At 45.5% G+C, this 24,799-nt stretch overlaps 1 protein-coding gene across 1 annotated transcript in view; it reads right to left on the reverse strand.

Moving 5' to 3' along the window:
• Nucleotides 1–24,799, reverse strand: part of LOC109884892 (neuron navigator 2) — a 136,951-nt gene that overhangs the window by 37,764 nt on the left and 74,388 nt on the right. The window contains 5 exon segments of the mRNA XM_031808290.1: nucleotides 101–390; nucleotides 708–909; nucleotides 2,826–3,510; nucleotides 3,915–4,227; nucleotides 5,008–5,137. Of these exon segments, the coding sequence (XP_031664150.1) occupies nucleotides 101–390; nucleotides 708–909; nucleotides 2,826–3,510; nucleotides 3,915–4,227; nucleotides 5,008–5,137 (1,620 nt within the window).

Here is a 24,799-nt window from a genome sequence, read left to right on the forward strand (position 1 = left end):
GACATAACGAACAAGATCAGAGAAGATTCCCCCAACATCCCACTCTTACCACTCAAACCCTCCCTCCCATCCCTCCTTCTTTCCACCCTTCCGTCCTCACCTCTCAGACATGCCCGTCTTGACGCTGCTGGTCCTGCCCAGGGCCGAGAGGGTGTCCTCCCTGCTGTCCCTTCCTCCGTGCCCAGCGCTGCTCACGCTCATGTCGATGGACTCGCTGCTGGTGTGCATGCTGCTGACCGAGGGGTAGCCCAGGCTTCCCGCCCCGCCACCGTGCCCGCCCAGGGTCCCCTCCCTGCTCTGGGCAGAGGAGCCAGTGCTCGTGGTGGTGCCCCATGTCAGGCTGTTGGAGGGCCCCGTGGAGGAGTAGACAGAGCCGGGGCTGGATGCACTCTGGGGGACACGGGAGGAATTGTGGATTTATCAAGTGATTTTCCATGTTATGCTTCGTGGTTATGCTTCCACTTGCCAAGGTCAAATCATATGTCTGCTGCATTCTTGCCGTGTTCTTTCCTATTACGATCTGCTGTCGCTAGCTATCATAGCCAACTACCTTACCACAGGGCTACCTATCGGGATCGGCGCTGGTAGATAAAGTTAGCTATTTTCTTGTTTGTGCAAGTATAAACTCTGGACAATGATGCTTATCAAGAGGCTGCAAAGATATTACCAGCTCATGTCATATGGTTAGGCTCATCTCCCTATCTCACCTGTTCGCTACCCAGCGTGCTATGGCCCGTGCTCAGGTTTCGTCCTCCGTACAGGGGGCTGCTGCCCTCGCTCTCCACCCCAACACCTCCAGGGGAGTCCAGGGCAGCGTGGGTAGCGTGAGGGTTGGAGATCACCGTTGAGTTCTTCATGTTCTCTGCTGTGGTGACCGGAGCCTGCTTACTGGGCTTACCACCAAACAACCTGAAGAGAGATGGAGAGGGAGAAGAGAAGGAGAAAGTTGAAAAGGATTCAAATATATATATATATTTACCCTACCTCTTCAAAGAGTATCTTAAATAATCCCACCAAAAGCCCTTTGTGAACTTGTGCTTTACTCTTCCCACTTACTAGCTCTGACTTTGCCGATAGCTACTTTATTAAGGAAAATACGTGGATTTGGCTATTTCAGCCACACCCGTTGCTGACAGGTGTATAAAATCGAGCAGACCGCCATGCAATCTCCATAGACAAACATTGACAGTAAAATGGCCTGTACTGAAGAGCTCAGCGACTTTCAACGTGGCACCGTTCATCAAATTTCTGCCCTGCTAGAGCTGCCCCAATCAACGGTAAGTGCTGTTATTCTGAAGTGGAAACACCTAAGAGCAACAACGGCTCAGCCGCGAAGTGGTAGGCCACACAAGCTCACAGAACAGGACCGCCGAGTTCTGAAGCAAGTAACACTCACTGCCGAGCTCCAAACTGCCTTTGGAAGTAACTTCAGCACAATAACCGTTTGTCGGGAGCAGCATGAAATGGGTTTCCATGGCCCGAGCAGCAGCACACAAGCCTAAGATCACCATGTGCAATGCCGAGCGTCAGCTGGAGTGGTGTAAAGCTCGCAGCCATTGGGGGCATTGTCTTGCTGAAACAGGAAAGGACCTTCCCCAAACTGTTGCAAAAAAGTTGGAATCACAGAACTGTCTAGAATGTCATTGTAGGCTGTAGCGTTAAGATTTCCCTTCACTGGAACTAAGGGGCCTAACCCGAACCATGAAAAACAGCCCCAGACCATTATTCCTCCTCCACCAAACTTTACGGTTGGCACTATGCATTGCCCCCATGCACAACGCAAGGTCCATTCAGAAATGGTTTGTTCGAGATCAGTGTGGAAGAACTTGATCTCAACCCCATCAAACACCTTTGGGATGATCATCTGTGTCCGACGTCACTAATGCTCGTGGCTGAATGGAAGCGTCCTCACAGCAATGTTCCGACATCTGGTGGAAAGCCTCCTCAGAAGAGCGGAGGCTGTTATGTCAGCAAAGTGGGGACCAACTCCATATTAATGCCCACGGTTATGGAATGAGATGTTCAATGAGCAGGTGTCCACATACTTATGGTCATGTAGTTTATGTGGTTCTCCCACCTAGCTATTTTAAGATGAACTATAAGTTGCTCTGGATAAGAACATCTGCTAAATGTAAATGTAAAATATGTAGGTAGACAGACGCAGAGAGAGAGAGAGAGAGAGAGAGAGAGAAAACATGTAGAGTATTGTAAACACATTTCTGTTTTAAAGTCATTTCTAGTAAGCACCCCTATTGCACACTATTGAGTAAATGCTTGGGGGATTATATCAAAGTAACTTTAGAAAAATGACATTAGCATACCCCATGACGTTAAGCCAAAAGACAGGGACCACGTCCCAAACGGCACCCTGATCCTTATTTAGTGCACTACGTTTGCTATAGGGGCCCATTTGGGACATAGCCCAGAGTGTGTTGACTGTTAAGACGGTAGGCAGGGTGGTAATATAGAGCAGGATCTTCAAAGCCGTATTACCCATAGAGATGAATGAGCCAGCCCAGCAGTGCTGAGGTAAGACTCTGCCTGTGTTACTGTGCACATATAAAGACTTGGCACTATGAAAAGTGTGGGCTCAGACCTGGCAGCTGAACAGAAATGCTGAAGGGATAGTTTTCCTACAGTGGACAGACATGACCTTCGTGTTTGGATGTGAATGTGGGTGTGTGTGCGTTTGTGTGCGTTTGTTGCGTCGCACTAGGAACAGGTTCCAGACACTGTACCGTAAATGGGTGTCATTAATGACCACACTTAAGTGTGAGTGACATTAATATCTCTGCATCTGAGTGTGAGTGTGTGAGCCTGTTCACCTGCGCAGTGTGGGTGAGGCAACCTGCTGCCTCCCTGTGAGAGGTACGTTGGAAGCCCCTCCCCTCAGGTTGTCCACGCCCTCTGACACGCCCTTCTCTCGGTCCGTCTGATTGGCTAGCGAGACCCCAGTCCCACTTCCATTCATTTTCCCAGTGTTTCCCACGTCTCGGCTTTTACTGTGAGTGGTAACGGAAAGCACGGTCGCCTCGATGCTGCTGGTCGACGACCGGTTTCCGTTACGCGCCGCGGCGCCGGACCGGCTGGGTCTTGGAAGGCTCCGGTACTGCAGTGTGGAGCGGGCGCTCACCGAGAGGTACCCGTCGTCATGGTGACCTAGACCGGACCCCACATCTTGACCACCGACCTTTACCCCACCGGCTAGGGATCTCGTCCCTGACTTGGGCATCTTGCCAAGAGTCGCTGACCCGCTCGTGATGGTGGCGCCACTGGCGGTAACCATAGTAACCATCCCGGAACTCTGCTTCTTGAAGCCAAATGTGCTGGTGGGGGTGCGGGAGGTGAGTGTGTGTGACTGGGAGTGGGGCTCGGACAGGGAGTGTGACGTGCGGGCGGAGGCAGCGGTGGAGGGGGCGTGCTTCTTGGCCTCGTCGTCACTGCTGCGTCCGGCGTCGGAGCGAGGGGAGAGGCGGCCCTTCTCGGACACCTTGACGTCGTCTGTTTTACCTACGTGTACACAGGATGGGACATACAGCAGGGGTTAAAGTCAGAGGAGAGTTTGTCATAGTCTCAAAGGGTTAATGGACTCAAGATTCAGACCACCCGAGAGATAATGACACGTAGAAACACACACACACACACACACACACACACACACACACACACACACACACACACAAGGGGAGAGAGAAACTCACATAAACGAGAGGGAGGCGTACAGGTACAGTGCATATTGTACACACACACACACACACACACACACACAGATGTACACAGCCCGGATGGACAGACATAAGGAGTTGCATTGCCAAAGACGAAGAAACCTGAGCCCACACAGAAACACACATGCAATCGCAAATGAGACAAACACCCAGACAGCAAAACACTGCCAGGAGAGAAAAAACCCGTACCTGTGCTGTGCGTTTTTATCGCAGTGGACCCTGACATTCCAGTAGCTTTAGTCCTGGGGTTAGTCACCCCCACCTGAGCACTCATGCCCTTCCTCCAGGACCCTGTGTGTGTCATAGAGGGAGTCTTCCTTTGCGAGGCCACCTTGTCCGACTCGTCAGACAAGTCAGAGGGGTTCCGGCGGGTCCACTTGGAGCCCTGGTCCATCCTGCTGACCCCGCTGTCCGACAACCCGTCTAACCTCCTGACCTCGTCACCTGACCAGGCGGGGCTCGGGTTGGTAGAGGCCGAGTGCTTCTCGGCGTCCGTCACGGGCTGGGGACACACAGAGGATGAGAGAAGAGTCACGATCTATTTTATGGTGCGATGGCATGGGGAATATATGGGGATAAAATGAATGGCTAAATCGGGTTGTAGTTAGTAACTTCCGTAAGTGCCTACAGGGCCGGGATGAACGTGGCACGAGAGTATCCTGATTGTGGACAAAAATCAGAAAGCTCTTTGGGGCCTACCATAAGTGAAGCCCTACCCAGCATGCAATAACCTCAGCACTTCAGGGATCCAATGTGGAGACCGTTTCTATGGAAAGAGACTATATTCATCGAGGGCTGGGTCAAAGGTCAACTACCACTGGGAGAATGTGGTCTTTGTACAGCCCTTGTTATCCTACATAAAATAACCACTATAAATAAACGAGTGTTATTGCACGGCGGTTGTGCGTTATCCAGACATCCCGCCCCTTCCCAAAGCCACCCAAAACCAGCTGAGAGTAGAGTCACTTCTCAGACAGTTTCTCTGTTGCTTCTTAAAATTGGCATTTAATGACATGAACATTAGTCTAGTCGGGTCTGCCACCCAGAGCAATACCACAGGCTCATATTCCCTTCCAGACTGTGAAGGGAATACATCATTGACACACTCCGAGCCAAGGGGGAGAGAAGAGGGAGAGGAGAAAGAGGGCGAGAGGCGGGAGTGTGAGACTGTACTGCACCGAGAGTCTATTGTGTGTCCATTCAGAGCCTGGCGCTGTATGTGTGTGTGTGAGTGAGTGAGTGAGTGAGTGTGTGTGTGTGCGCGTCTAGCCTCCACACTGACCTGTCCGTTGAGGGCCTTGCGCTGTGCGGCCGGTGTGTTGGCGTAGGAGCTGATGGAGGAGCTGGTGTTGATGTCATCTGTGTCGATGGTGTCACTGATGCCACTGCTCACTGAGCTGCTGTCATCCCAACTGGAGAGAAAGAAGAAGAAAATGATGTAAGGTTGAATTAAACAACACCATTTCAACCAGGATAAAGAGAGGAGAGGTGCGATGCCAACCACAGCAAAGAGAAGAGAGGCAAGGACATACCCAGAAGGGATTGGTTAATTTTTTAAAAAACAATCGTACAAAATGTGCCTTTAAACAGATAAACAGAGTTGAACAAGGGTTCAGTGTGTGGCTGAATGGACGCAACCTAAGCGGACTCTCAATTAAATCAGCGTTGCATCCTCTACTTTAGAGCCTTTATTTTGTTTAAAGGCCTGGAATCGGCTGAATATTGTGAATATTACACATCGCAATACCATACCTCTACGGAGCAACACATACGCCAGACCAGGGCTCTCCAACCCTCTTCCTGAAGAGCTACGGTCCTGTAGGCTTTTCCCTCCAACCCTAATCTAGCGCACCTGATTCTAATAATTATCTGGTTGATAAGCCCGAATCGGGTTAAACACAACTGGGGTTGGAGCGAAAACCAACAGGAGGGTACCTCTCCCGGGTACAGGGTTGGAAAGCGCTGCTCTAGACAGTAGACAGCAATGTGTCACTCGTTCTGGCTCTGATTGTCAAATCCCCATGACAGCGTAGACACCCTAATAGCCTAGCTAAAGCTATGTGACCGTACAGGCTGGCAGTTGAACCCACAGAGATAGGAGGGCTATTTTATGCACGGGCGTAATCCTGGGTGAAAACGCGCCGTCTCGCTCTGCACCAGGGAGAAAAGCCCTGTTAAGAGGCAGGCTGAATTTCTGACACGGCTCACAGTCAGGCAACAGCATAAAGCCCCAAGCTGCCTGGGAATCTCAGTCTCACACACACACACACACACACACACACAGAAGCTGTCCATCAAACACAGAGGAGGAGACTAACGTTGAACAGGAAGGTTGTACAACACACGCGCATTGTTCACACACCAGTATTTAACCCAACTTTGAACAATTATTACAGGCTGTGTTCGTCTATCCCCATCCCCGGGGGCAAATTGGGGACGGGGGGGGGGGGGGGGACGGGGGGGGGGGCAGAGGACGGGGACGGGGGGGGGGTGAGACCAGCAAGAGAGACTAGAGTGATCTCTAGGAAGACTATGGATGAGACCGGGCAAACATCAGTTTGAAAGGACCACAGGTAGGGCAAAGCGTTAAAAGCAGGCTCGACAACTATAGAGCACCCGCACAAGCGCGCGGGTGCCCACACACACAAAACACACACACAAAACACACAGCCGCTATTGTATCCTGGTGTTTGGATTAGAGTCATCCAGGGACAGATTCATCACCTCTAATGCGACAGACATATCCTGGTGTTTGGATTAGAGTCATCCAGGGACAGATCCATCACCTCTAATGCGACAGACACACACAACCCTGTCGCTAAAGACACACACGCAGAAATACATCAGCGTGTCCACGCTGACTTTGGCAGAAGCCCAGGAAGCATCTATCCTCATCTGCAGACAGGATGATGTCATGAATCATACTTCAAAAACACACACAGACACACACACACACCCCCCTTTACAACACACTGGGGGATCTCACATTAACATCATACAGATCTGATGTCTATAAAAAGCACCGCAATCTGCAGCTTAATAAGCTCTGAGACTCGGCTGCTTTGAAGTTGCCTTGAACCCACAGTATGTCTGCGCTCGACAGGACTGCAGACAGACAGAGCGAACTGGTGAGAGATTTAGACTGACCACAGCCGTCTAAACATGTTCACACAGCTCATGGGGGAAAGTCCCCCCCCCCCACACACACACACACACAGACAGAGACAGACAGACAGGCAGAGAGTAAAGCATCACAGACCAACTGAGAATCACAGGCTCTTGTCCATATTTCAAATCTAGAATCCCTCTGAAGACATAGAATATCCCAACTTCAAAAGGAAAAAGAGCCACCACACACACATTCTCTCTACCTGGCCAGAGTTCCCGGGATGCCGTGGGCACCAGAAGTGTGGGGGAGATTGCCGAGTTGGACAGAGAGCGTCATGAGTCCATACCGCTGAGTTACACACTGAGCTTACAACCTCTCGCTCTTTCTGCTTCTCTCACTCTATCCCTCTGCCGGTCTCACTCTCTCTTTGTGTCTACCTCCTCCCTCCCACTCCCACGCCTTTATCCCTCGCTCACTCGGGCCCTTTTCGGTGCCTTTGACTGTGTCTTCTGCACTCATCATCCCTCCCTCTCCCTCTTTTCGCTCTCTCCTGTCGCCTGATCTCTTCTTGCTTATCCCCCCCCCCCTCCCCCCATCTCTCTGGACTGAGTGAGGGAAACGTGAAAGAGACTGTTCTCCCATGGTGCTTGTAATCGGATCTTCCCCAAGCCCAGACCAGTAACATTACAGCACCGCGACATACTCTCCCAAATAAGGCATTCTCAAGTCCTACGGGACCAGAAATAAGGCGCCTTCAAATGACCCGACAACAGTACGAAGCTACAGTCCCGCTCATAGGATGATCATAGCCACACAGACAGACTCAACCGCACACATACATACAAAACACTGTTCCTTATTATCAACTAAGATATTCCCCGAAATCCAACGTTCCCAACTTCCCATCCATGTAATATGTGTCAGTGTGTGTGATCCCGGAGTTCCCAGACAGATCCACCCTGACTAACTGACAGCCCCTTACTAATTAGAGATCAGCCCAGCAAACATGGCCCGAACCCACAGCCTCCTGCTGGCAGCGCAACCTACATATTAAACTACCGCCCAGCCATTTAGAGCCAATCGGAAAGGACGATGACACTAACCGCGGCCAACCCCCTATTGAGCATAGTAAAGAGTAGCCGTTCCAAGCATGACAGGCTAACACTGAAACGTCAGAAAGCTATGGGTTCAATTGATGTGCGTGATTAGACTTCAATCAATTCAGCTGGTTTTTTGTGTGTTGATTTCTGAGCGGGGAAATCTTAGTAAGGCAGAGGCCTTCACAGCTGTGTGGTAGTTTGTAGAGATGGAGTTAAATGGATTCTTTTGAGCATTGGCCTTTAGGATTAGGTTAGGTGTACAGGCAGGCTATTCTCTTTATAAAAGTATCTGCAGGGAAAAAAACACTGCCTTTGTAAGTACCAGGCATTATCGTGACGATGAAAAACGGGAGCGAGTCCTAGGAGACTGAGACACTGACACTGACATCCACAAGTCCCCACAGAAAATACGCTTAGAAAGTTTAGAAAAGGCTAAGTAACAGGAGGAGAGTAGGAGACAGAGGAGAGAGAGAGAGATGGAAGGAGACAGTAGGGGAGAGAGAGGTGGAAGGAGACAGTAGGGGAGAGAGAGATGGAGAGAGACAGTAGTGGAGAGAGAGATGGAGAGAGACAGTAGGGGAGAGAGAGATGGAAGGAGACAGAGGAGAGAGAAATGGAGAGACAGTAGGGGAGAGAGAGATGGAAGGAGACAGTAGGGGAGAGAGAGATGGAAAGAGACAGTAGAGGGGAGAGAGATGGAAGGAGACAGTAGGAGAGAGAGAGAGATGGAAGGAGACTGAAGAGGGGAGAGAGATGGAGAGAGACAGTAGGGGAGAGAGAGAGATGGAAGGAGACTGTAGAGGGGAGAGAGATGGAGAGAGACAGTATGGGAGAGAGAGACGGGATAAAGCAGGGGAGAGAGAGATGGAAGGAGACAGTAGAGGGGAGAGAGAGATGGAAGGAGACTGTAGAGGGGAGAGACAGTAGGGGAGAGAGAGATAGAAGGAGACAGTAGGGGAGAGAGAGATGGAAGGAGACAGAGGAGAGAGAAATGGAGAGACAGTAGGGGAGAGAGAGATGGAAGGAGACAGTAGAGGGGAGAGAGAGATGGAAAGAGACAGTAGAGGGGAGAGAGATGGAAGGAGACAGTAGGGGAGAGAGAGATGGAAGGAGACAGTAGGGGAGAGAGAGATGGAAGGAGACAGTAGGGGAGAGAGAGATGGAAGGAGACAGTAGGGGAGAGAGAGATGGAATGAGACAGTAGGGGAGAGAGAGATGGAATGAGACAGTAGTGGAGAGAGAGATGGAAGGAGACAGTAGAGGGGAGAGAGATGAGAGAGACAGTAGGGGAGAGAGAGATGGAAGGAGACAGTAGGGGAGAGAGAGACGGGAGAATGCAGGGGAGAGAGATGGAAGGAGACAGTAGAGGGGAGAGAGATGGAGAGAGACAGTAGGAGAGAGAGAGAGATGGAAGGAGACTGTAGAGGGGAGAGCGATGGAGAGAGACAGTAGGGGAGAGAGAGAGATGGAAGGAGACTGTAGAGGGGAGAGAGATGGAGAGAGACAGTATGGGAGAGAGAGACGGGATAAAGCAGGGGAGAGAGAGATGGAAGGAGACAGTAGAGGGGAGAGAGAGATGGAAGGAGACTGTAGAGGGGAGAGACAGTAGGGGAGAGAGAGATAGAAGGAGACAGTAGGGGAGAGAGAGATGGAAGGAGACAGAGGGGAGAGAGATGGAGAGACACAGTAGGGGAGAGAGAGATGGAAGGAGACAGTAGGGGAGAGAGAGATGGAAGGAGACAGTAGGGGAGAGAGAGACGGGAGAATGCAGGGGAGAGAGAGATGGAAGGAGACTGTAGAGGGGAGAGAGAGATGGAAGGAGACAGTAGAGGGGAGAGAGAGATGGAAGGAGACTGTAGAGGGGAGAGATGGGTGAGACAGTAGGGGAGAGAGAGATGGAAGGAGACAGTAGAGGGGAGAGAGAGATGGAAGGAGACTGTAGAGGGGAGAGATGGGAGAGACAGTAGGGGAGAGAGTGATGGAAGGAGACAGTAGACGGGAGAGAGAGATGGAAGGAGACAGTGGGGCGAGAGAGATGGAGAGACAATGTATGTTTGGGCGGTATATACCATATACCGTGGTATTTGAAAAAAAGCCATGAGATCAATACCGTCAAGTTATTTATTTTCAATAAATGTGACTATTTCTACCTACTTTTTAAGTTAATACCTGCAAATCAACCTGTGTAATACGCTAGTAGATAAAGCAGATTGCGTTCTTCATTTCACCTGTCACATTGTTTAGCATTATTAAGCTCACCGTAGTTCCCCCCAGAACAGTTGAGCCAGTCACACGTCCGCTGTTAAGAGCACAACAAGAGACAGCGGGCGCTGGTGAGTCCATAGCGTTCTGACGGCAAGTCTCTGTCGTGCAGCGCACACGAGGTGGTGGAGGTTACACTTGCAATTCAGTACTGAATATCTTATAGCGGCTTTCTGCCGCGTTTCGAGTCAAAGAGCTCTGCTATCCGAGTTATCTGCACAGCGGCCATTCTTTCCCATGCGCTTCCTGCTAGCGTTGTATTCCTCCTCCGTTCTTCTCTCCTCTGCTCTCTGTACACATGCTGCTCTTCCTACCAGAAAAGCATGCGTCACAACTTTGTTTATTTGCACAATTTCTCTCGTTCACTTTCGCTTATAAATGTCCACACTCACCGAAAATGCCAGTTGGTAGCTACTAACTCTGCTTGTATAACTTTATGAGCTGGGTTTGCCTGCCTTTGCAATTAGTTTAGGTTCATTTTTGCTCGATAGCATTCAGCTAACAGCTTACTGTACGTGTGATGTCGCTATTACTTGGCCTAATTTTTGGTAGGATTTTGGTAATAGAGGCACAATGGCTTTTTTAGTGCTTTTTTTTAGCGCCCCCTTGTGTGCTATGCTGGTAATACCGTAAATCCCTGGATGGCAGAAGAACAGTATGACGATATGAAAATCTGTAGACAGAAGGTGAGAGAGAGAAAGAGACAGAGAGAGAGACAGCAGGGGAGAGAGGGACAGCAGGTGAAGGAAATCACCCAAATCAACACATTCCTGGGCTACCGCCTTAGTTTCTCCACTGTGTCCCTTAAGATAGCCCTCTGTTTTCACACACAGGCCAGGGGTCATAAACCCTGCTGTTATTCAACAGGGACCGCTGATCAATGAGAAAACGCTGCCGTTGGGGCTGGACCCACGGGAGTGTCCGACAGCGTCCTGAGAAAACCTTCTGTTTAAGTTGTTCTCTGTTTGTTGAGTTTTTCTTATTATATATGTGTCTCTGGGGAAGTGTGTTTTTTTTAGTTCTGCCCATATTGTTACCCGGCTCAGCTCGCTCCAACTCTTACATACATTTGCGCTTCACCTCTCCTGAGTCCGTAGGGGAGTTACAGCGATGGGACAAGACTGTAACTACCAATTGGATATCACGAAATTGGGGCGAAAAAGGGGGTAAAAGTACAACAACAACAACATAAATCTTAAAAATGATGCATGCGCGCGCACACATACACGCTCAGACGTAGACAATAACCTCTGGACAATGAGGAAGTTCCTCTGTTTAAGGGGGGAGCTACTGTTACTCAGACTGTTGTAGGATCAGATGACTTGCCCTGTAGACTGCTGTTGGAGACCGCGTGAGTGGATGGGACACGGGGTTACACGCTAGACATGAGCTCACTCTAATATATATACCCGACGGGTGAGTGGTCACAGATGATATCATGGGGGAAGGAGACAGGTGAGGCTTACACACTCAAGAGACAAGTGTACCTGGACGGGCGCTCGTACTATAAACCCCATTAATCCGTCGCACTGCTAATGCATTCAAAGGCGGACAGTTTGTTTTATGGGGAACAAAGTCAAGGAAGAGAAAAGGAGCCTTGAGAGGACGTTTCAGTCTGTCGTATACCCCGACAGCCGCGACGTCAGCCACGGGCAGAAACAAACCAGATGTGTTTTTAGAAGTGCCCCATCATGAGAACTCTAACTAGGCTGCACCGCTACCGCCTCGAGACTAAATCTCCAAACTAACCCTGACCCCAAACCTCCTCCAAACCTATCCTTTAGTGTAGACAGCCAGTAGGAACACAAACCAGTGTGTGTGTGTGTGTGTGTGTGTGTTTGTGTGTTGTATCTAAAGTATGTGTTTGGGCCTGGGCTGTGTGTGTGTGTACTGACTGAGCTGACTGTACACACAACCACTTTTTGGGGGCTGTCCTTCTGTAAACACCCCCTCTGGCCCCTCTCTACACAGGGAGGAGTGAGGGAGTCTGGCCCCTCTCTACACAGGGAGGAGTGAGGGAGTCTGGCCCCTCTCTACACAGGGAGGAGTGAGGGAGTCGGGGGGGGGGTAAGGTGGGAAAGGGGGAGGGCAGTTTGAACAGGACCCTGGGGATTGGGTGTGAGAATAGGGGAGGGAGTGAGGGAGAAGTGGGAGAGAGATACAAGGTGAGGGGGGGGGGGGGGTGAGGAAGTGAAGTGAATGGGCGTGGGGGAGTGAGTGAGGGAGGGAGGGAGGGGAGAGGGAGGGAGGGAGGGGAGAGGGAGGGAGGTAGAGAATGGGGACACACATACACGCACACAAACCGCACACACATACACGCACACAAACCACACACACATACACAATCACAAACTGCACACACATACACAATAACAAACCGCACACACACTGATCGAAAGGACCCAGTGGGAGGCAGACATACAAGTGTGGAATTTCACATTGACAGAAGACACACACACACACCAGACCATAAACACACTGTGAACTACCTCATCTCATTTCTCCAGTCCTCACTTTAACTGGCTAAAGGGGACACAAGGTGTCTGTGTGTGTACGTGTCTGTACGTGTGTGTTTGTGTGTACTAAGTGTGGATAATCACATTAATCCTGTTATCTTGGGTCCCACCACTCCGCACATTTTTACCCCCCCCCCCCCCAACAAAATGTCTATCAAACCCCCCGTGAGGGAGAGGGGGTATCACTTACCCTTTACCACGTTACGCAGGCCGAGGGGGCAGGAGGGGCTCAGCAACCCCTCACAGCAGAATCCCAAACCAACCAGTTCAGGTTGTCCAACACGGTCTGTTACTCAGAACCAATATCCACATGGCAGTGGATGTAAGTTTTTTTTTTTTTCCTCTCTCTCTCTACGCTCTTCTGGTCACATTCCCGAATAGAAGACAGCCACTGTGATGCAGTGGCCTGATGGCAGGCAGTCAGTATGTCCCAGGGCTGAGTTCCCTGACACTCTCTGTGGCACAGCAAGGCTCAACACCACTTCCCTGAGCACTAATCCAATAACAGTCAGCCAGCCGGAGACAAAGGCATAGACCATTACAGCAGAGTGTGTGTGTGTGTGTGTGTGTGTGTGAGAGAGCGAAGGAGATAACTGAAAACGTCCTCGCTCTCCCTGTGTGTAAGAACCACACCCTCTATGTGTGTGTGTGTCCAGGGGCGAGGCAGGTGTGCTGGTGACAGAGGGAAAACCCAGGGGGAAGAAGGGGTCCATAGATGCACCAGTATCCATGGCTACAACTACATCAGTACACTCTCCTAGGAGTCTCTATCTCGCTCACACACACACACACACGTCTCAGATTCTCCTCCTCCACTACAACTTGTTAAATTCTATTGTCTATCTTTCCCCTTCTCTTTTTGTCAATGTAAGTTTCCTTCTCTATATTTCTCCCTCTTTGTCCCAGTTGCTCTCTCTCTCTCACACTCTCACTCTCACACTCTCACTCTCACACTCTCACTCTCACACTCTCACTCTCACACTCTCACTCTCACACTCTCACTCTCACACTCTCACAGAGGGAAAACCCAGGGGGAAGAGGGGGTCCATAGATGCACCAGTATCCATGGCTACAACTACATCAGTACACTCTCCTAGGAGTCTCTCTCTATCTGAATTATGACCTATGACCTGGTCTAATCCCCCATACCCTCCCACACACCGGAGAAGGCCAGGGTGTGTGTGGGCAAATAGTTCAGCTGAAAGCTCAACGTTCAAAGTGAAGCTCCAGATATCACACACTGTGTGGAGTTTAGACTCCTGTCGTCTTATCGACCCCGGGGTTGAGACTGCTCTGGTGTGTGTGTGTATGAATGCGTGCGTCTGTGTGTGTGTGTGTGTGCGCGTCTGTGTGTGTGTGTGTGTGTGCGTGTGGACTATGATGTTGAGACTGCTCTAGTATGCAGCGAGCGTTTCAGAGCAGCGTTATATGTGATGTGCGTGTGTGTGTGTGTGTGTGCGCGTGTACTATTATGTTGAGACTGCTCTAGTATGCCGCGAGCGTTTCAGAGCAGCGTTATATGTGATGACAAAGACACGTCACAGGGGAAACAGGAACGTGCTGCTCTTGCATAAAACATGGCTAACGGGGATTTATAGCATTTTGCGTTACATGTATAAATCAAGACGTGTGTGTGTGTGTGTGAGAGAGACTGCGGAAGAGAGAGCCAGAGAGAAGCCTTGAAGCAGACAAAATGTGTGAGTGATCCTTTATCCATTCATCAGCTAATCAAACCAGTCAAACTAATCAAACAAGTCAAACTAATCCAACCAGTCAAACTAATCCAACCAGTCAAACTAATCAAACCAGTCAAACTAATCAAACCAATCAAACTAATCAAACCAATCAAACTAATCAAACCAAACAAAACAGACAAACTAATCAAACCAGACAAACGAATCAAACCAGTCAAACCAGTCAAACCAGTCAAACCAATCAAAGCAGTCAAACTAATCAAACCAATCAATCCAATCAAACAAATCAATCCAGTCAAACCAATCAAACTAATCAAACCAATCAAATAAATAAAACCAATCAAATAAATAAAACCAATCAAACTAATCAATCCAGTCAAACCAATCAAATAAATAAAACCAATCAAACTAATCAATCCAGTCAAACCAATCAAATAAATAAAACCAGTCAAACCAATCAAACCAATCAAACTAATCAAATAAATAAAACCAATCAAACTAATCCAACCAGTCAAACAAATCAAACCAGTCAAACTAATCAATCCAGTCAAACTAATCAAACGAAACCAAAGCAGTCAAACTAATCAAACGAAACCAAAGCAGTCAAACTAATCAAACGAAACCAAAGCAGTCAAACTAATCAAACCAGACAAACTAATCAAACCAATTAAACTAATCAAACCAATCAAACAAATCAAACAAATCAAACCAGTCAAACGAATCAATCCAGTCAAACCAGTCAAACAAATCAAACCAGTCAAACGAATCAATCCAGTCAAACCAATCAAACGAATCAAACCAGTCAAACCAATCAAACCAGTCAAACTAATCAAACCAGTCAAACTAATCAAACGAAACCAAAGCAGTCAAACTAATCAAACCAGTCAAACCAGACAAACTAATCAAACCAATTAAATTAATCAAACCAGTCAAACTAATCAAACCAGTCAAACTAATCAAACCAATCAAACTAATCAAACCAATCAAATAAATAAAACCAATCAAACCAGTCAAACTAATCAAACCAATCAAATAAATAAAACCAATCAAACCAATCAAACTAATCAAACCAGTCAAACGAATCAAACCAGTCAAACCAATCAAACTAATCAAACCAATCAAATAAATAAAACCAATCAAACCAGTCAAACTAATCAAACCAATCAAACTTATCAAACCAGTCAAACTAATCAAACCAGTCACACTAATCAAACCAATCAAATCAGTCAAACTAATCAAACCAATCAAACCAATCAAACCAGACAAACCAGACAAACGAATCAAACCAGTCAAACTAATCAAACCAATCAAACTAATCAAACCAATCAAACCAGTCAAACTAATCAAACCAATTAAACCACAAACTAATCAAACCAATCAAAACAGACAAACTAATCAAACCAGACAAACGAATCAAACCAGTCAAACCAGTCAAACCAATCAAAGCAGTCAAACTAATCAAACCAATCAAACCAATCAAACAAATCAATCCAGTCAAACCAATCAAACCAATCAAATAAATAAAACCAATCAAACAAATCAATCCAGTCAAACCAATCAAACCAATCAAACTAATCAAACCAATCAAATAAATAAAACCAATCAAACTAATCCAACCAGTCAAACAAATCAAACCAGTCAAACTAATCAATCCAGTCAAACTAATCAAACGAAACCAAAGCAGTCAAACTAATCAAACGAAACCAAAGCAGTCAAACTAATCAAACGAAACCAAAGCAGTCAAACTAATCAAACCAGACAAACTAATCAAACCAATTAAACTAATCAAACCAATCAAACAAATCAAACTAATCAAACCAGTCAAACGAATCAATCCAGTCAAACCAATCAAACGAATCAAACCAGTCAAACCAATCAAACCAGTCAAACTAATCAAACTAATCAAACGAAACCAAAGCAGTCGAACTAATCAAACCAGTCAAACCAGACAAACTAATCAAACCAATTAAATTAATCAAACCAGTCAAACTAATCAAACCAGTCAAACGAATCAATCCAGTCAAACCAGTCAAACGAATCAAACCAGTCAAACCAATCAAACTAATCAAACCAATCAAATAAATAAAACCAATCAAACCAGTCAAACCAATCAAACTAATCAAACCAGTCAAACTAATCAAACCAGTCAAACTAATCAAACCAATCAAACAATTAAACGTATCAAACCAGTCAAACTAATCAAACCAATCAAACAAATCAAACTAATCAAACCAGTCAAACTAATCAATCCAGTCAAACAAATCAAACCAGTCAAACTAATCAATCCAGTCAAACTAATCAAACGAAACCAAAGCAGTCAAACTAATCAAACGAAACCAAAGCAGTCAAACTAATCAAACGAAACCAAAGCAGTCAAACTAATCAAACCAGACAAACTAATCAAACCAATTAAACTAATCAAACCAATCAAACAAATCAAACTAATCAAACCAGTCAAACGAATCAATCCAGTCAAACCAGTCAAACCAATCAAACCAGTCAAACTAATCAAACGAAACCAAAGCAGTCAAACTAATCAAACCAGTCAAACCAGACAAACTAATCAAACCAATTAAATTAATCAAACCAGTCAAACTAATCAAACCAGTCAAACGAATCAATCCAGTCAAACCAGTCAAACCAATCAAACCAGTCAAACTAATCAAACGAAACCAAAGCAGTCAAACTAATCAAACCAGTCAAACCAGACAAACTAATCAAACCAATTAAATTAATCAAACCAGTCAAACTAATCAAACCAGTCAAACGAATCAATCCAGTCAAACCAGTCAAACGAATCAAACCAGTCAAACCAATCAAACTAATCAAACCAATCAAATAAATAAAACCAATCAAACCAGTCAAACCAATCAAACTAATCAAACCAGTCAAACTAATCAAACCAGTCAAACTAATCAAACCAGTCACACTAATCAAACCAATCAAATCAGTCAAACTAATCAAACCAATCAAACCAATCAAACCAGACAAACCAGACAAACGTATCAAACCAGTCAAACGAATCAAACCAGACAAACGAATCAAACCAGTCAAACTAATCAAACCAATCAAACTAATCAAACCAATCAAACCAGTCAAACTAATCAAACCAATTAAACCACAAACTAATCAAACCAGTCAAACGATTCAAACCAGTCAAACTAATCAAACCAGTCAAACCAGTCAAACTAATCAAACTAATCAAACCAGTCAAACTAATCAAACGAAACCAAAGCAGTTAAACTAATCAAACCACTCCAACGAATCAAACCAGTCCAACGAATCAAATGAATCAAACCAGTCAAATGAATCAAACCAGTCAAACGAATCAAACCAATCAAACCAGTAAAACTAATCAAACTAATCAAACCAGTCAAACTAATCAAACGAAACCAAAGCAGTCAAACTAATCAAACCAGTCAAACTAATCAAACGAAACCAAAGCAGTCAAACTAATCAAACCAGAAACTAATCAAACCAATTAAACTAATCAAACCAATCAAACAATTAAACGTATCAAACCAGTCAAACTAATCAAACCAATCAAACAAATCAAACTAATCAAACCAGTCAAACTAATCAATCCAGTCAAACAAATCAAACCAGTCAAACTAATCAATCCAGTCAAACTAATCAAACGAAACCAAAGCAGTCAAACTAATCAAACGAAACCAAAGCAGTCAAACTAATCAAACGAAACCAAAGCAGTCAAACTAATCAAACCAGACAAACTAATCAAACCAATTAAACTAATCAAACCAATCAAACAAATCAAACTAATCAAACCAGTCAAACGAATCAATCCAGTCAAACCAGTCAAACGAATCAATCCAGTCAAACCAATCAAACGAATCAAACCAGTCAAACCAATCAATCCAGTCAAACCAATCAAACAAAACCAATCAAACCAGTCAAACTAATCAAACCAATCAAACCAATCAAACCAGACAAACGAATCAAACCAGTCAAACGAATCAAACCAGTCAAAGGAATCAAACCAGTCAAACTAATCAAACCAATCAAACCACAAACGAATCAAACCAGTCAAACTAATCAAACGAATCAAACCAGTCAAACCAATCAAACCAGTCAAACTAATCAAACCAGTCAAACTATTCAAACGAAACCAAAGCAGTCAAACTAATCAAACCAGTCAAACCACAAACGAATCAAACCAGTCAAACTAATCAAACGAATCAAACCAGTCAAACCAATCAAACCAGTCAAACTAATCAAACCAGTCAAACTATTCAAACGAAACCAAAGCAGTCAAACTAATCAAACCAGTCAAACCAGTCAAACCAATCAAACCAGTCAAACTAATCAAACCAGTCAAACTAATCAAACCAGTCAAACTAATCAAACCAGTCAAACTAATCAAACCAGTCAAACCAGTCAAACTAATCAATCCAGTCAAACTAATCAAACCAATCAAATAAATAAAACCAATCAAACCAGTCAAACCAATCAAACCAGTCAAACTAATCAAACCAATCAAACTAATCAAACCAGTCAAACTAATCAAACCAGACAAACTAATCAAACCAGTCACACTAATCAAACCAATCAAACCAGTCAAACCAATCAAACGAATCAAACCAGTCAAACGATTCAAACCAGTCAAACGATTCAAACGATTCAAACCAGTCAAACGATTCAAACCAGTCAAACTAATCAAACCAATCAATCCAGTCAAACCAGTCAAACGAATCAAACAAATAAAACCAATCAAACTAATCAAACCAATCAAACTAATCAAACCAGTCAAACCAATCAATCCAGTCAAACCAGTCAAACGAATCAAACAAATAAAACCAATCAAACCAGTCAAACTAATCAAACCAATCAAACTAATCAAACCAGTCAAACAAAACCAAAGCAGTCAAACTAATCAAACCAGTCCAACGAATCAAACCAGTCAAACCAATCAAATGAATCAAACCAGTCAAACGAATCAAACCAGACAAACGAATCAAACCAGTCAAACTAATCAAATCAATCAAACCAATCAAACCGGTCAAACCAATTAAAATAATCAAACCAGTCAAACGAATCAATCCAGTCAAACCAGTCAAACGAATCAAACAAATAAAACCAATCAAACCAGTCAAACCAAACAACCGAATCAAACCAGTCAAACGAATAAATCCAGTCAAACGAATCAATCCAGTCAAACCAGTCAAACTAATCAAACGAATCAATCCAGTCAAACTATTCAAACGAATCAATCCAGTCAAACTAATCAAACCAATCAAACCAGTCAAACCAATCAAACTAATCAAACCAGTCAAACCAAACAACCGAATCAAACCAGTCAAACGAATAAATCCAGTCAAACGAATCAATCCAGTCAAACTAGTCAAACGAATCAATACAGTCAAACTATTCAAACGAATCAATCCAGTCAAACTAATCAAACGAATCAAACCAGTCAAACAAATCAATCCAGTCAAACGAATCAAACCAGACAAACGAATCAAACCAGTCAAACTAATCAAATCAATCAAACCAATCAAACTAATCAAACCAGTCAAACGAATAAATCCAGTCAAACGAATCAATCCAGTCAAACTAGTCAAACGAATCAATACAGTCAAACTATTCAAACGAATCAATCCAGTCAAACTAATCAAACGAATCAAACCAGTCAAACAAATCAATCCAGTCAAACGAATCAAACCAGACAAACGAATCAAACCAGTCAAACTAATCAAATCAATCAAACCAATCAAACTAATCAAACCAGTCAAATGAATCAATCCAGTCAAACCAGTCAAACCAGTCAAACAAAACCAAAGCAGTCAAACTAATCAAACCAGTCCAACGAATCAAACCAGTCAAACCAATCAAATGAATCAAACCAGACAAACGAATCAAACCAGTCAAACTAATCAAATCAATCAAACCAATCAAACCGGTCAAACCAATTAAAATAATCAAACCAGTCAAACGAATCAATCCAGTCAAACCAGTCAAACGAATCAAACAAATAAAACCAATCAAACCAGTCAAACCAGTCAAACGAATCAAACAAATAAAACCAATCAAACCAGTCAAACCAAACAACCGAATCAAACCAGTCAAACGAATAAATCCAGTCAAACGAATCAATCCAGTCAAACCAGTCAAACTAATCAAACGAATCAATCCAGTCAAACTATTCAAACGAATCAATCCAGTCAAACTAATCAAACGAATCAAACCAGTCAAACAAATCAATCCAGTCAAACGAATCAAACGAATCAAACCAGTCAAACTAATCAAATCAATCAAACCAATCAAACAAATCAAACTAATCAAACCAGTCAAATGAATCAATCCAGTCAAACCAGTCAAACGAATCAAACAAATAAAACCAATCAAACCAGTCAAACGAATCAATCCAGTCAAACCAAACAACCGAATCAAACCAGTCAAACGAATAAATCCAGTCAAACGAATCAATCCAGTCAAACCAGTCAAACTAATCAAACGAATCAATCCAGTCAAACCAGTCAAACTAATCAAACTAATCAAACCAATCAAACTAATCAAACCAGTCTAACTAATCAAACCAATAAAACCAGTCAAACTAATTAAACCAAACAAACCAGTCAAACTAATCAAACCAGTCAAACCAATCAAACCATTAAACCAATCAAACCATGAAACCAATTAAACCAATCAAACCAATCAAAGCATCAAACCAATCAAACCATTAAACCAATCAAACCATGAAACAAATTAAACTAATCAAACCAATCAAACCATTAAACCAATCAAACCATTAAACCAATTAAACTAATCAAACCAATCAAATCAATCAAACTAATCAAACAATTAAACCAATCAATCAAAACCAATCAATCCATTCAAACAATTAAACTAATCAAACCAATCAAACAATCAATCAAACCAATCAAACCAATGAAGCTAGTCAAACTAATCAAGCTAATCAAAACAATCAAACTAATCAAGCTAATCAAACCAATCAAACCAAAGTAAGTGCTTCCAAAAACACTGACTACAGACTTTGCCATGTCCGATATTCACTACTCCAACCATAGATAACCACAGAATGTAGAAAACTGTCAGTAGCAGCACCATCAGGTGCAAATACCACGGATAACACCCACACCCAGACACACCGATGATAGCATTGGGATAGCATTAGGCCAGTAACAAACCCATCTTCTCCTCTTGCCTCACTATCCAAACACTCCTGGTATTCCAGACCAGAGCCCACGTGCTGCCGGAATCATGAGACTCTCAAAATGAACACCCCCGGAATACTTTGGAGGTTTGATATCGGATCTGATCCTAGTTTGCGACGTTACGTGAACAGTCTAAGCACGAGACAGAGAAATGTTATTTGGGGGCACTGGGTTTAACACACACGCGCACGCAGTGTATTAGCACGCAAAAAGGCCTCCCTGGTTATCAGAGAAACCTGATCGGTGGTTCATAAAATGAAGAAGAGGAGAGAAGGAGAGAAAGGAGAAAAGATTGTACATGTTTAGAGCCCGGAGCAAAACCACAGCATCCTCTTCGCTGGAGAGAGGGAAACAGACACCACACGAGAGAGAGGAGAGACAGAGGAAAGAGCAGGGAGAGAGTGAGGAAAGAAGAGGGAGAGACCGAGGAAAGAGGAGGGAGAGACAGAGGAAAGAGGAGGGAGAGACAGAGGAAAGAGGAGGGAGAGACAGAGGAAAGAGAGACAGAGGAAAGAGGAGGGAGAGAGAGAGAGAGAGAGAGGGGGGAAAGAGGGAGAGACAGAGGAAAGAGAGACAGAGGAAAGAGGAGGGAGAGAGAGAGAGAGAGAGGGGGGAAAGAGGAGGGAGAGACAGAGGAAAGAGAGACCGAGGAAAGAGGAGGGAGAGACGAGGAAAGAGGAGGGAGAGACAGAGGAAAGAGAGACAGAGGAAAGAGGAGGGAGAGAGAGAGAGAGAGAGAGGGGGGAAAGAGGAGGGAGAGACAGAGGAAAGAGAGACAGAGGAAAGAGGAGGGAGAGAGAGAGAGAGAGGGGGGAAAGAGGGAGAGACAGAGGAAAGAGAGACCGAGGAAAGAGGAGGGAGAGACCGATGAAAGAGGAGGGAGAGACCGAGGAAAGAGGGAAAGACCGAGGAAAGAGGGAGAGACCGAGGAAAGAGGGAGAGACCGAGGAAAGAGGAGGGAGAGACCGAGGAAAGAGGAGGGAGAGACCAAGGAAAGAGGAGGGAGAGACAGAGGAAAGAGGAGGGAAACAGACACCACACACGAGAGAGAGAGAGAGAGAGAGAGAGAGGGAAAAGAGGAGGGAGAGACAGAGGAAAGAGAGACAGAGGAAAGAGGAGGGAGAGACGAGGAAAGAGGAGGGAGAGACGAGGAAAGAGGAGGGAGAGCGAGGAAAGAGGAGGGAGAGACAGAGGAAAGAGGAGGGAGAGAGAGGAAAGAGGAGGGAGAGACAGAGGAAAGAGGAGGGAGAGACAGAGGAAAGAGGAGGGAGAGATGAGGAAAGAGGAGGGAGAGCGAGGAAAGAGGAGGGAGAGACAGAGGAAAGAAGAGGGAGAGAGAGGAAAGAGGAGGGAGAGAGAGAGGAAAAAGGAGGGAGAGACAGAGGAAAGGGGAGGGAGAGCAAAAGGGGGAACGAAGATTCCTCTAAGGAGAGCGAAAAGAGAGGAAGAGAGAACGAGGGAGAGAGAAAGAGAGAGGAAGCGATTCTGTCCATCCGTTTTACTGCCAGGTGTAACCTTTACCAGAGAACCTCCCTACTTCTCAATTGCCCGAGAGGCCTAGTCAAGTCCAGACAGGTACGGAAATGGGCATTGGGGTTGCTGTGGGCTTCAGGGGGCTGGGGTGTTGAGAGGGTGCTGTAAATACTGTAACTCCTTAGGCTGCACACACACACACACACACCACAGAAAAGAGTGTCACACACATACACACTGCAGAAAAGAGTGTCTCTTTGTCTGGTTGGACAAAAGGAATTGAAATCAGAGGACGGATTGTCACAGTCGCGTTACTTCCTCATTCTCTGGCCGTGAAATGAAATGAGAGCGGAAAGACACAAATACATTCCTCCGACCTGACACTCTCAGTCTGTTGTCGCTACGGGTCTGTGTTGTCCCGTAACTAAAAGGGAGTCTTTGGTGACGACAGTGGCTATTATTTGCATACATTTTGAGAGTCAAAACAGTGGCAGTTGTAGTGACTATCCCTTCGTCGCCTTCTGATTTAAGGTGTTGTTGTTCCTTTATCAGGAATCACAATACAAAATCATATTCTCACAAAAACCGTCACTGTCCTGGCGAGCTACAGAATATACCGGCTTTTGCTCCAACTCAGCAATGAAACACCGGATTCACGTCGACAACGACAGCATTCATCAGTGCCTTGACGAGTTTGAATCATTCGTGTTAGTGCTGGGCTGAAACAAAAGCCTGCACATCTGTAGCTCTCCAGAACCAGGGTGGGAGTCCACTGCAGTAAATACTCTAGTTCTTGAGTCAGAATCTCCTGTCTTTAGGAGAATTTTCCAACCCCCCCTGTGCACTATGACACTTTGAAGCTCTTGACCCCTTAGCCAGAGGTCACAAGGCTTTTATCCCATTGCCATGGTGATATTTGACACCCAAACCCCCAACCCTATCGCTGACTGGGCCCTAACGGCAGACAAAGACGCTGGTATTCATAGCAGCATCATTAAGACGTTAAAAGCTGATCTGTTTTATAGGTCTCCAATCCAGTGGTCTACCACAGCCCGTTACAGAGCGGCCAACTAAGGAGCTGATGCGGACTCTCTGTCAGGGCTCGTGAAACTTACACTGCAACTACACCCACACGCGCACACACCCACACACACAAGCAGGCTGCCACATGCAGACACAAACACACACACACTAGGCATAGTAAGATGCTCAGGTGTCAAATCCAACTCCCCATCTGCCCAAATCAGCTCCATTAACCCCCCAGTCATCTATTAAATTAGACTGATCTCATTTGACACCCCGCGGCCCCCCCCCGCGCACCACACACACACACGCACTTTACCCTGAAGCCACTTCAGCCCTGCTATATTATGCTAACGCAGTTATCCACCACTTTCCATCTCTCCCAATTAATGCAAACCAAAAACCAGTAACCGCATTTATCAGACATTCCTTCAGGGGGGGGGGGGGGGCTTCTCCATATGTAGCCCCTACCCCCTCCCTCCTTTCCTTCCCCCAACCCTCCATCTCTCTGCATTTTTTTCCCCAGAAAGGAGTGGAACGCTCTTTGAAGATCAGTCGGGACTACCAACAGAGAAAGACTACTGGCACAAGTATTAATACACTATTAACAAAATAACATCCCTGATTAAAGTAAAAAATAAACACTACACCGTTTTACACTACTGATTCTATGTCATACTATAAATACACAGGACTGTAATGTC

The sequence above is a fragment of the Oncorhynchus kisutch genome, linkage group LG3, assembly GCF_002021735.2.
Source record: "Oncorhynchus kisutch isolate 150728-3 linkage group LG3, Okis_V2, whole genome shotgun sequence".
Classification (NCBI taxonomy): Eukaryota; Metazoa; Chordata; class Actinopteri; order Salmoniformes; family Salmonidae; genus Oncorhynchus; species Oncorhynchus kisutch.